We start from the raw sequence: 13,637 nt of genomic DNA, 5'->3' as shown, positions 1-13,637 counted from the left end.
ACTTCATGAGATGGCTCAAAGAAATCTTCTGGTCCAATGACCGAGGATCCCTGTTGCACTTTGCAAGAATCTCCTTCTGCAAAGGTCTCGAGTGAAATTGAGCAAACGGTACTGCTCCGAAGGTCGACACCATCAAGCCCAGAGCCCTCATGCAAGTCCGCAAGGATATCTGATCGGTTTCCATCAGCAACCGGATCGCCCTGTGCAGTTTCTGAAGCTTGTCTAAGGGAAGAAAGACCCTCGCCAGAGCAGAGTCGAGAGTCAGCCCCAGATAGGTGATCTGCACAGGTAGCGTCAGAGCAGATTTCTGGAAATTGACCGTCCTTCCGAATTTCTGAAGGGTCTGAACCGTAACGGAGATGTTGCCCAACAGATCCGAATAGGAGACTGCTCGGAACAGGAGATCGTCCAGATATCCTACAAATTGATAATGCTCCTCTGCCACCGCAAAGTGGAGGAATCGCTGATGTCCCTCGAATATGGGGGACGTGGAGATACGCATCCTTGATATCTATGGAAGCCATAAAATCCCCCTGGCTCAAGGATGCTACCACTGACCAAATGGACTCCATTCAAAACTTCTGCACCCACACAAAGCGGTTCAGAGCCTTAAAATCCAGGTTGGGACGCACCTTGCCCTCCTATCTGGATACCGTGAACAGGTTTGAATAGAAACCCTGAGAGCATTCCTGTGGCGGGACCGGCACGATCACCCCTTGAGCCAGGAGATCCTGCACAGCTGCACAAAGATCCTTTAAATGCGCCGGAGATCGGTGAAGATTTGACTGAAAAAACCTGCCCCTCGGCCGGGACCAAAATTCTATCTTGTACCCGGAACAAACCAGCTTGCAAACCCAATAGTTCTGAATGTAGGAATCCCAGAAGCGCAGACGCCCCCCCCCCCCACCCCTGAGACGGGTGAGAGCGCCCCTTCATGCTGAAGAGGACTTGTCTGCAGCACCAGACTGACTGGCTTTGGGCTTGCTCCAATGCTTTTTAGCTCCTCCAGAAGCTCTGAATGGCTTACCCTTTTCTTGCTCCCCGGAGGCACAAAAAAAAACATCTGTGAGCAGTAAAGCAAGGACCCCGCTTAATATGGTGTGTTTTACCTTTGGAGGATTGAGGAAGAAGAGTACTCTTCCCGCCGGTCAGACCTTTGAGCAACTCATCCACGGAGTCACCAAACAAAACGTTTTTCCAGAAAAGGGAGCTCCATCAGGGCTTTCTTGGAAGCTTGGTCAGCCGACCAGCTCTTCAGCCAAACCATGCGTCGTAAGGCAATCCCCACAGCCGAAACTCTGGCCACCAGGGGAGGCGCATTAAGGGACACATCACACAGGAACACGAGGGCCTGGGCCACCTTGTCCAAAAGTCCCAGCTGTTCGGGAGGAACTATTTCAGGGTCCAAAGACCCCTTCAGGGCCCTAATCAATTCCGTAACAGTCTGTAAAACCAAAAGAGACACAAAAACCAGTTTCAAAAATAGATCCCGCCAACACGTGAAGATGGCGGAAAGGGATTCCATCCACCTGTCCACTGGATCTGTAAAAACTGGGGAATCTTCCACAGGCACAATAGTAGATTTATTCAATCTGAAAACAGGGTGGTCCACTTTAGGTTGGAAACTGTATCAGCAAAAGGATACCGGCGTTTAAAGCGTTTTGGCACCACTAACACGTTCTTAACGCGCAGCCATTGCTCATCCATAATATCATGAAAGATGTCGGGACAAGGGAAAACCTTGCCAGATTTTTGAGTCTTGCGGGAGCCAAAAGCCACCCGCGTCCCTGCTGGCGTGGGCTCATCAGCCAATTTTAAAGTTTCCCGGACTTAAATAATCAGGGCTTCCACCGAGGCGCGTTCCTGCGCTGCAGTTAAAGACAAGTCCTCTTCAGCATCTGGCTGCGAGGACAGCGACCCTTCAAGTAGGGGGGCATCCGGGGCAACCACATCAGCTTCTGAATCAGAGGACACCACCAAAGATGGAGAAGGCAGCGGCTGTTTCCAAGTATTAACCTTTTTCAAGACAAAATCAACTTTGGTTGCCAAGCTTTTCAGAGCTGCTGAAATTGTGGCCAGCAACTGTGATCCAGAATGTCCGGGAGTCGCACAGTTTGGGTCTGAGGGTGAATTCACAGTCAGGGACTCCATATTTAAAATTTTTAATAATTGGAGTACTGTCGCTTTAAGAAGCGCTGATCGCGGTTCCAACCACCGATCGCAGTGGCCTGCAGAGTCCCCCTTTAAACTACACTAACAGCATAGTGTGCAGGGATATGCCCACAAAGACCCCAGTACTGTACCACCTCCAGAGAAAAAACCCTCCTGATCGTCCTCAGTAGCATGGAGAAGAGACAGGAAATTACCTCAGCCAGCAGCAGGAAGCAGAAGCACAGGAAGTGATGTAAAAGGTCATGCTGCTAAGTGCAGTACAGAGGACTACATAAACATGGTTGCCAATACATTGCAATAGGAAGCTCAGGGAAAATGGCTGCTCCATACAAGTCAATGGGAGTATTGGCGAGGCATCTGCTCGGAGGCTCATCCCCATCCGGAAAGGGGCACTGTCGTGGCGAGGCCTAGCGCAGGACTATAATCTGCTCACGCTCTTGGCCAGGCTGGGGGGACCGTAAGGATCTAGATTATCCTGTGCGAAGCCCCAGCCGGCATCGCTTGTAGATCACCAGGAGAAGTCCCCTGACACTAGCTAGCAAGTGAGTAAAGAGAAATAAAATATAATAATATTCTGAAAACAATAAAAAAAAAAAAAACTGAGATTGGAGTCCCAGAAGGAAACCTAGGTCCTACTCCTTCTCTAGGCAGAAACAAACTGGTTTGCTGAGCTAAATGTGGGCGGGTTATGCCTGCGGGGACAGCCCTATGCGCATGTACATGTAAAAAATGTGTACTGCCTAGACTACTCCTGTAGGGGGCAGCATAACCCATTCAGCTGATGAAGATCAGGCTGCGTCTGTCGATGGATGATAGAGAAACTTTTTTTTTTCAGTTTTGAATATATTGGAAGAAGAAGATTATAACCGGTCTAGTTTCCATAACTGTCTGAGTAGACTACCCCCCACTTTGCTGTCACCAAGGTAGGAAGTTAGGGGAGGTCTTTCCAACAGGTACCTTGACAGTAATAAAATCCTGCCAATTTAATTGGTCAGCAGTACAAAAAGAAGTGCGACTTCACAGAATCTACCTCGAGAACATGTGTGCTGCTCTGTTCTCCCATCTGTAAGACATCTTCCACATATTCTGTTAAGGAAAGTTCTGGATCTCCTCCTGATGTTGCCAGAAATCCCAGTGAGATGTCCACAATGTTTAAGGCCTCACAGACATCACTGAATGCATTCAAGTCTTTGCTTATGGCATCTATTGCGGAGTTTGATAAAGAATCCTAAAAGAAAATAAAGTAAAATAACCTCAAAATTGTATCATCCCTTTAGGTTTAATTTGATTTTCATAGGCAAAGTAAAATTGTACTAGGGAGCATTGGAAAAAAATATCTTACTATTGAACAATCCCTTTTTTCCACAACAGGAACGTTTACTAATTATTATTATTATGACTGTGCCAACTTGCAACCAATCCTGTGCAATACTGGTCTTTTAATGTGACTGTTCATGGAAAATACACCATAAAGAACAGTATGGTGGACAAAGGTAGGCATACAGAGGAGGCAGAGGGTTAATAATGACAAGGGCAATCATAACACTGCTTGTGTCTATATGAATACTATGTAGATGGTTTATTTGGGGAATACTGAAATGCACCCAACCATTACAAGTGTTGGAAAATGTTAAAATCAAGGCAGGGAGAAGACAGGCAGATTTGCTATTGCCTGTCACACTCATTGAGAAGATTTGATATGAATTTGAGTGTTGTTATATCTACCAGAAGTGTTTAAATGCCACAGGTGCTCCCATTCTCATTCTCCAACCAAAACGTGTTTTTAAATTTGTTTCAGATAGGGTAAGGAAAACTTTAAGCATATCTAAACCCAAAAACAAAAATGTAATGCATTGCAGCCTACTAGTCCTTAGATGGAGTGGCTGATTCATTTTCTTTTTTTTTATATAGATGTTTATCCCTTTATTTTCACCTGTTAAACCTGCACATAGCAGACTTCCTGTCTCTGGATGACTACACCCATTCCTCCACTGTATCTGGGGAAGGAGCCATGATTGGCACCTAGGCTGGATTCCATGGTTGCCTTTGTGACTTCCTGTGCTGTTTGAGACTGCAAAAACAGTGTTCTCTTTGGCTTTTGTAAACTACTGATCCCATCAACAACCATGTAATTGAGATGAACAAAAGACTGCAATTTTGACAAGATCAACAAGCATTTTCTGTATTTCTGGAAAAAGAGCCACATGCAAGGACTGGTAAGATGCATTGTATTTATTTTTTTACCAACTTGTTACCCGCCCGCAGTCAAATGACGGCTGAGCGGTGTAGCTATTGTTCTGGGATGCCGTCATATGACTGGGCACCAGAACAGCCTCTCTCTAGCGCCCCCGGTGGCACGCGGTGCGGCGATCGTGACCGCGACGTGTTGCTAGGACATGGCGCGACCCCAATCTCGGAAAAGAGTCAATGACATGACCCTTTACCCATGTGATCGGCTGTGTCCAATCACATGTAAATGAGAAAGTGTCATTATTCGGCTCTCCTCGCCTCACACTGTCAGTGTGTGAGGCGAGGAGAGCCAATCAGCGGCTCCTCCTCATAGGGGAGACAAGTACAAGTAATCAGGGCACTGATCATCAGTGCCCTGATTACACAAAATGTAAATAAATTGCCCACCAGCAGTGCCCACAGGACCAGCCATCAGTGCCCACAATCAGTGCCCATAGCGCTGCCAGTCAGTGCCTGCTCATCTAGGCTCTGATGGGCACTGACTGGCAGCACTATGGGCATTGATGGTGCTGCCCATCAGTGTCCACCAGTGCCACCCATCAGTGCCGCCCCTCAGTGCTCATCAGTGCCACCTATCAGTGCAGCATATTAGTACCTCCTCATCAGTGGCACCTCATCAGTGCCCATAAGTGCCACCTCATCAGTGCCCATAAGTGCCATCTGATCAGTGCCCATCAGTGCAGCCTATCAGTGCCTATCAGTGCCGCCTTATCAGCGCACATCAGTGAAGGAGGAAAATTATTTATTTTCAAAATTTACTTACAGAAAATAAGAAAAAATTTTTTTTTTTTCAAAATTTTCTGTCTTTTTTCTTTTTTTTTTTTGTAAGAAATAAAAAACCCAGCGGTGATTAAATACCACCAAAAAGAAAGCTCTATTTATGTGGAAAAAATGATAAAAATTTCATATGGGTACAGTGTAGCATGACCGCGCAATTGTCATTCAAAGTGTGACAGTGCTGAAAGCTGAAAATTGGCCTGGGCAGGAAGGGGGTGAAAGTGCACTGTAGGCAAGTGGTTAAGATATACTTAAAGATGTTTGCTCTCTGTTTACAATTGGGAATATGTTCCCTTAAAATCTGTAGTGGAGACACAACACAGTCCTATTTAAGTGACAACTTTAATATTTTTTTGCAGTGCAATGGTCACCAACCCATCCCCTATACAGCGCCTTGAAAAAGTATTCATATCCCTTTCAATTTTCCACATTTTGTCATGTTACAGCCAAAAACGTAAATGTATTTTTTGGGGATTTTATGTGCAACACAAAGTGGCACATAACTGTGAAGTGGAAGTAAAATAATAAATGGTTTTCAATTTTTTTTACAAATAAATATCTGAAAAGTGTATATAATCAATACTTTGTAGAACCACCTTTTGCTGCAAATACAGCTGCAAGTCTTTTTGGGTATGTCGCTACAAGCTTTGCACATCTAGAGAGTGAAATTTTGGCCCATCCTTTTTCTTCTAAATACATCCAGCTCTGTCAGATTGGATGGAGAGTGTCTGTGAACAGCAATTTTCAAGTCTTACCACAGATTCTCAATTGAATTTTGGTCTTGACTGGGCCTTTCTAACACATGAATATGCTTTGATCTAAGCCATTCCATTGTAGCTCTGGCTGTATGTTTAGGGTCCTTGTCCTGCTAGAAGGTGGACCTCTGCCCCAGTCAAGTCATCTGCAGACTACCAGGTTTTCTTTTAAGATTGCCGTGTTTTCTGGCTCCATCCATCTTCCCATCAACTCTGACCAGCTTCCCTGTCCCTGCTGAAGAAAAGCATCCCCGTAATATGATGCTGCCACCACCATGTTTCATGGTGGGGATAGTGTGTTCAGGGTGATGTGCAGTGTTAGTTTTCGGCCACACATAGCGACTTGCTTTAAGGGCAAAAAGTTACATTTTGGTCTCATCTGACCTTCTTTTACATTTGCTGTGTTCCCCACATGGCTTTTCTCAAACTGCAAACAAGACTTCTTATGGCTTTCTTTCAACAATGGCTTTCTTCTTGCCACCCTTCCATAAAGGCCAGATTTGTGGAGTGCACGACTGATAATTGTTCTGTGGACAGATTCTCCTACCTGAGCTGTGGATCTCTGCAGCTCCTCCAGAGTTACCGTGGGCCTCTTGGCTGTTTCTCTGATTAATGTTCTCCTTACCTGGCCTGTCAGTTTAGGTGGACAGCTATGTCTTGATAGATTTGCAGTTGTGCCATACTCTTCCCATTTTTGAATGATGGATTTAACAGTGCTCTTTGAGATATTCAAAGCTAGGGATATTATTTTTTTTTTTATAACTTGACCCTGCTTTAAGTTTCTTCACAGCTTTATCCCTGACCTGTCTGGTGTGTTCATTGGCCTTCATGATACTGTTTGTTCACGAAGGTTCTCCAACAAACCTCTGAGGGCTTCACAGAACAGCTTTATTTGTACTGAGATTGCGTTACACACATGGAGACACTATTTACTAATTAGTTGACTTCTGAAGGCAATTGGTTCTATTCGATTTTAGTTAGGGGTATCAGAGTAAAGGGGGCTGAAAACAAATGCACGCCACACTTTTCGGATATTTTTTAAAAAAATGTGAAAACCATTTATAATTTTCCTTCCTCTTCACAATTATGTGCCACTTTGTGTTGTTCTATCACAAAATAAATCACAATAAATTTAAGTTTTTGGTTGTAACATGACAAAATGTGGAAAATTTCAAGGGATACACTTTTTCAAGGCACTGTAGGAAGGATAAATCTCCCCTTTGGCACAGACAGCAGAACAAACATGACAGGGCTATCAACATTTCCCTACTCCATACAAAACTAAAAAACATTTTGGATTTAGATACACTTAATCACAAAGGGGTTCCATGCAAAAAATGTATTAGAAATGCATCCTCTATAATTCATAGAATAAAACACTTATTTGAAAAACCATACCTGAAGAAGTCTTTTCTTCACGTCTGTAAACAGGTTCTTATAGTTTCTGTCATGGGAAAGGGTGACCATTGGCAACCCCTGGAATGCACAAACATCTATTTAATCTCCCAGAAAGGAATACTTTAGGCATCATGATTTTAAATTATAAACTGTTTTTAAATTATATTCTGCATATACAGTCAGGTTTATTTTCTGAAAGCAGTGGGTCTGTGTGCAAGATCATAGGTTGGGGCCTCCTTGCTCAAGAAAAAGAAAATGTGGTGTGTGTGCAGCACAAAGTGAGTGTGGTTTTTACTTCAGTGAATGATGAGCGTGGCTTAAAGAGGTGTGGTTAACTAGAGTTTAAGATTGCCTTGGAGGGGCTAGAGCCCAACATTTGACACTGGGGCATCAGTTCAGCGGTAAGGCCTCATGTACACTGTAGCTGCTAAATTCACGTTTAGGAGCAGTTGGGCGTTTTTTTCAGCAGCCCCTAAACTCTCCTCAATATTATCTAATGTGTACATGTACACTTAGTCGTTTATAGTAATTTAGAGGCAGTTGAGTTTACTGCGTTTTTTTTTTAAATAAATCGCGTTCAGGGTGGTGGTTTATCTGCATTTCAAACGTCAAACGTAACTGCTTGTAAATGCTACGATACAGCGTTAAGCCATGTCAAGTCTTTTTTTGACATGTCAAAATCAATGGTTCCCTATGGGAGCTGTCTTAACTGATCCAACTTTTAACCCATTGACTTAAATCATCACGTGATGTCACAAGGGGTGGGGTCTCATGATAAGGTCACCGGATGGTCACGCCCCATGGCTATACAAGAAGCGGCAGAGATCAGAGCTGGCACAACGACGGGAGACTGCGTTGGAGGATGACTGGGTCAGAGACGAAGAAGACAGCAGCAGGGGAGAAGACATGAGGAAGGACACCAAAGGGAGAAGACCGGAGGAAGACTTTTAATAAATGACTTGTCAAAACTGTCTCTTGTTTTTATTTACACTACACTGCCTTTTTTGGGGGGTGAATGGTTAGGGGTACAATGTATCCCATACTCATTCACATGGGGGGGGATCTGTTAAAGGGGGCCTCCAGATTGCCAAAAGCCCCCTGCAGACCCCCACAACCACTGCCCAGGGGTGTCGTGAAGAGGCCCTCGTCCCCATCAACATGGAGACAAGGTGCTGTAGGGTGGGGGGTGCCCCACCCATGTTGGAGGTGTGTGGCCTGTTATGGTCCAGCCGGGGGGGGGGGGAGGTTGCGCTCGCTCGTTTCCCGCCCTTTCCTGACCTGCCAGGCTGCATGCTCAGATAAGGGTCTTGTATGGATCTTGGGGGGGGGACCCTACGCCTTTTTTTGCCGTTGGGTTTCCCCTTAAAATCCATACCAGACAGAAGGGTCTGGTATGGTCCTGGGGGGGGGGGGGGGGAACCCTATGCCGTTTTTCTTTTCCATTTCGGCGTGGGGTTCCCTTTTTAAGATCCATACCAGACTCAAAGGGCCTGGTATGGATTTGGGTGGGGGGACCCTACCCTGTTTTTTTTTTTTTATTTTATTTTGGCGTGGGGTTGCCCTCAAAGATCTTCTAAGCAAAGTCTCACCACAAGTCCGTTTATGATGATCTGACTTCTATTCAAGTCAATGGGCTGAAAGTCGGATCAGCTTAGACTGCTTTTATAGGGAACCACTGATTTTGAATAGAGGCAGAGAAATGCTGCTAAAAGCTAACGCAGCTAAACCTACATTAAGGCCAATGCAAAAAGGTACTAAAAGTGCGTTTTTACAGCTGCTTTTCCTGGCATTGGTAGTGGCTTTGCAGCTCATTTTTTCTACGCCCCGTGTGCATTAGGCCTAAGTATTAAGTGCAGAGTTCAATATAAGTGACACAGAGTTCTGAAGTATCACAAAGTTCAGAGGTTAGTAGTAAATGATGGAAAGTTCAAGGGGCACTAGTGGCGCAAAGTTCAGAGCTCTGCAGTGAAACAGAGTTCAGAAGTGGGTAGCAAGTGACTCAGAGTTCAGAGGTCAGTAGTGCATGATGCAGAGCTTAGGGTCAGTAGAAAGTGGTTCAGGGTTCAGAGGTAAGTAGCAAATGGTGCAGAACCCAAAGCTCAGTAGTGACAGAATTCAGAGGTTAGTAGTAGGTGATGCAGAGTTCAGTATTAAATGCACTGAGTTCAAGGGGCAGCAGTGGTGCAGCATTTAGGTGCCATTAGTAAATAAAGCAGAGTTTAGAATGAGGCAGTGTTCAATGTCCAGCACAGTATCCGTTGAGGCACATTGGAGGGGCCAGGGCCCAAAATTAGATGCTGGGGCACCAGTTACGCAGAGTGCAGTATACATGACACAGAGTTCAGAGCCCGGTAGTAAGTGACAGAGAGTTCAGAGGTCAGTAGTGCATGGCGCAGAGCTTAGGGTCAGTAGAAAGTGGTTCAGGGTTCATAGGTCAGTAGCAAATGGTGCAGAACCAAAAGCTCAGTAATGACAGAATTCAGAGGTTAGTAGTGGGTGATGCAGAGTTCAGTATTAAATGCACTGAGTTCAAGGGGCAGCAGTGATGCAGCATTTATGTGCCATTAATAAATGAAGCAGAGTGTAGAATGAGGCAGTGTTCAATGTACAGCACAGTATCCGTTGAAGCACATTGGAGGGGCTAGGGCCCAAAATTAGATGCTGGGGCACCAGTTCAGCAGTCAGTAGGTAGAGATGCAGAGTGCAGTATACATGACACATAGTTCAGAGGCCAGTAGTAAGTAAAGCAGAGTTCAGGGGTCGATAGTGATGCGAAGTTCATGGGTCACGGGAAATGACACAGAGTTCAGGGGACTGGGGATGCAGGATTCAGAGGTCAGTAGTGACAGAGTTAAGCAAACTTCAGAGGTCAGTAGAAAATGATAGAGAGTTCATGAATCAGTAGCAAGTGAGGCAGAGTTTAGAGGTCAGTAATGACACAGCGTTCAGAGGTCAGGAGCAAGTGACTTAGTGTTCAGTGGTCAGTAGTAAGTGATACAGGGTTCAGAAGTCAGGAGTGACACTTCAGAGGTCAGTAGAAAATGATGCAGAGATCAGTAGTGACAGAGGTCAGTAGTAAGTGATGCAGGGTTCAGGGGGTCAGTAGTAAATGACGCAGAGTTCATAAGTCAGTAGTAAATGATGCAGTGTTCATAGGTCAATAGTAAATGATGCAGAATTCAGGGGGCAGTAATAAAAGATGCAAATCTTAGAGGTCAGTAGTAAATTATATAAAGCTCAGGGGTCAATAGTAAGTGATGCAAAATTCAGAGGTCAGTAGTATGTGATGCAGAGTTCAGGGGTCAGTAGTAACTGATGCAGCATTCAGTAGTCATTAGTAAATGATGCAAGTTCTGGAGTCAGGAGAAGGGTTGTAGAGTTCAAGGGTAAGTATAAAGCAATGCAGAGTTCACAGGTCATTAGTAAGTAATGCACAGTTCCGAGGTCAGTAGTAAATGATGCCGAGTTCAGTAGAAGGTGATGCAGAGTTCAGAAGACACAATGACACAAGTTCAGGGGTCAGTAGTAAGTAATTCAGAGTGCATGGGTCAGTAGTAAATGAAGCAAAGTTCTAGGGTTAGTAAAAGGGCCACAGTGTTCAGGGGTCAGTAGTATGCAATGGAGGGAGAGTACACAGAATAGTAGTAAGCGATGCACAGTTCTAAGGTCCGTAGTAAATGAAGCATAGTTCAGATGTCAGTAGTAAGTGATGCTGAGTTTAGGGGTCAGTAGTAAATGACACAGAGTTTAGGGGTCAGTAATAATGCAGAGTTCATAGGTCAGTAATTACAGAGCTCAGAGGTAAGTAGTAAGCGATGCAAAGTTCAGGAGTCAGTAGTAAATGACGCAAAGTTCTGAGGTTGGCAGAAGGAATTCAGAAGTCAGTAGTAAGCGACACATTTTACAGGGGTCAGTAGTAGGTGATGCAGAGTTCAGGGGTCAGTAGTAAGTGATACAGAATCCAGAGGTCAGTAATAAATGACACAGAGTTCATGGGGTCGTAGCGACATAGAATGCAGAGTTTATTAGTAAGTGACCCTCTGTCTCACAGTACAGCTCATGTCCTTTTTCCTGGACTCATCAGCACCTGGCCCCTTCCTAGCATACACAGGCACAGAATGGCGTTAACACTGCTGCAGCTGTGAGTGACAAGTGCAACTGCAGCTCAGACACAGAGGGGGGGGGGGGGGAAGGGGGCGTTTCCCCACTGTTGTTGCTGTGAAATGCATTCATGAAAGAGACATCACTGTACTGTACTGTATACTGAAAGTACAAATAATTTATATTCTGCTTTATGGCAAAATAAGCGTTAAATAAAACAAATTTGTTTCCGCCACAATAACATGGGTGGGCCTTAGACCAACCTTTCTAAACATGCAGCAGCCTTTGACATAACTTTTTGGTCTCATGGTGAACCCCCGCCTATATTTACAGCTCATGGAACATTAGTGCAGGGCTCGACAAACCCCAGGCGCCAGGTCGCATTAGCGACTAGAATTAGCAGCCTGGGTTACAGTGCGGCAGGTGTCTTGTCGCCAGACATCCTAAGTCTCCTGAGAGGTGCGTCTCCTGCATGCGGGCTGTGGCTCCCTGACACCCCCAAGATCTGCGCCCACATGCAAAAAACTCCCAGCCCTCGCAGACTTGGGATGTCTGCCGACAGAATGGTGTCTGTCAGCTGTGACAGAATGGAGCCGATGTTTCCTATATAGTGTAATTCCGTCCTGACACAGGCACAGTGATATCTAATGCACCCCGCCTGTAAGAGGAGAGATAAATGAAGCATCGGCTCTGCATGCTTCCTCCAGCGCCCCTTCTCACACTGTCACACCAGCCAGCAGTACCCACAGAGGTACCAGCCAGCAGTACCCACCAGCAGTACCAGCCAGCAGTACCAGCCAGCATTACCCATAGCAGTATCAGCGAGCAGTACCCACAGCCGTAACAGCAAGCAGTACCCACAGCAGTACCAGCCAGCAGTACCAGCCAGCAGTAACCACCAGCAGTACCAGCCAGCAGTAACCACTAGCAGTACCAGCCAGCAGAAACCACCAGCAGTACCAGCCAGCAGAAACCACCAGCAGTACCAGCAAGCAGTAATGACCAGCAGTACCAGCCAGCAGTAAGTCACATGTGCTAGGGGTGCAACTAGCCCCCAGCACATAATTGTAAATATCCCAGCATGTGCAGTGTTCTGACTCCTACCACCATGACCAACATCAAATCACTGAAGTGGTCATGGTGGTTGGTGTGTTCCTTTAATATCTTTCAGAAGAAGTAAACAAAGTACACAGGGGTTAAATGCTAGGCAACATCAGCCAGTTCATTAAAAATTGCCCGCCACTGGGCCCATGTGTATGGCAGCCGGTCCGACAGAAGCCTGGGAATTCGGCATACAGAAAAAAAACTGGCTTCAAACTTTTTTAGCTGGCTCCTAGATTTTAATCAAATTTGTCAAGCCCTGCATTAGGGTGATGGTTGCTGGGAAGAAAACTCTACATTTGTGAACATTTGGAAAAAAAAAACCTTACAGATAGCTAAAAAGATCATCGGTTACTTATCTAAGAAGCAGAAATTGCTCAATGTTTAAGGGTTAAATGGAACCCTGGTTGAGAAAGGCTGACTTTGAAGAGGGGGGTCTACCCCAAAAGCCTGCGCAGAAAATGTAACTGTTAGTGCATTTGCAACAGCACAACTAAGTACTGTCAAAATTACTTTTTTGTTAACACTAATACAGCTGCAATCAACTTCAAGAGAAACTACACCATTCTAAGTTATATTTTGTTTTTCCCAACTTACATTTGGCACTTGTTTTCTGCTGAAATCACATACTTAAAAGCCCAGTGGATCCAACGCTGTCATCATCGGTTTGCCAACTTTGCTCTCAGAGGTCCTGTCCCACACCACCATCTTTTTTCTTTATGTCATGGGGAGCTGGCTGTCTCTTCCTGCTTCCTCAAGCCCCAAACTCTCCCCCAATGACATGGTGACACACAAACAAATCTTGAGCATGCGCAGAGAGAGCTGGTGTTGTAACGGTTTACATGCTGTTCTATGAATGAAGGATAGTAATGCCTCTTGGGATACTGATGTCATATATCCAAGGAAGTACTGCTCTTCCCCCAATCATAGAACAGTATACAAACAGTCACAGCTCCTAATATCATCAGCTCCAGATTTATGCACATGCAAAAGTTCCGTGCTAGGTCTGTTTGCTTGAAAGAGAATTGTTATTGTCCTGCAGCCTCCTGAGATGTGTGATGTTGGTATCCCAGGAGCCTGCAG

At 45.2% G+C, this 13,637-nt stretch overlaps 1 protein-coding gene across 1 annotated transcript in view; it reads right to left on the bottom strand.

Annotated features, from left to right (window-relative positions):
- LOC309553784 (E3 ubiquitin-protein ligase RNF213-like) overlaps positions 1–13,637 on the bottom strand; it is a 678,906-nt gene that overhangs the window by 45,900 nt on the left and 619,369 nt on the right. The window contains exons 60-61 of the mRNA XM_082255197.1: positions 7,353–7,430; positions 3,203–3,400 (exon numbers count right to left, since the gene is read on the bottom strand). Of these exons, the coding sequence (XP_082111323.1) occupies positions 3,203–3,400; positions 7,353–7,430 (276 nt within the window). The remainder of the gene's footprint in view (positions 1–3,202; positions 3,401–7,352; positions 7,431–13,637) is intronic.

This window comes from Pelophylax lessonae, assembly GCF_965119305.1.
Source record: "Pelophylax lessonae genome assembly, chromosome: 4".
Classification (NCBI taxonomy): Eukaryota; Metazoa; Chordata; class Amphibia; order Anura; family Ranidae; genus Pelophylax; species Pelophylax lessonae.
This window is presented reverse-complemented; position numbering and strand designations above follow the sequence as displayed.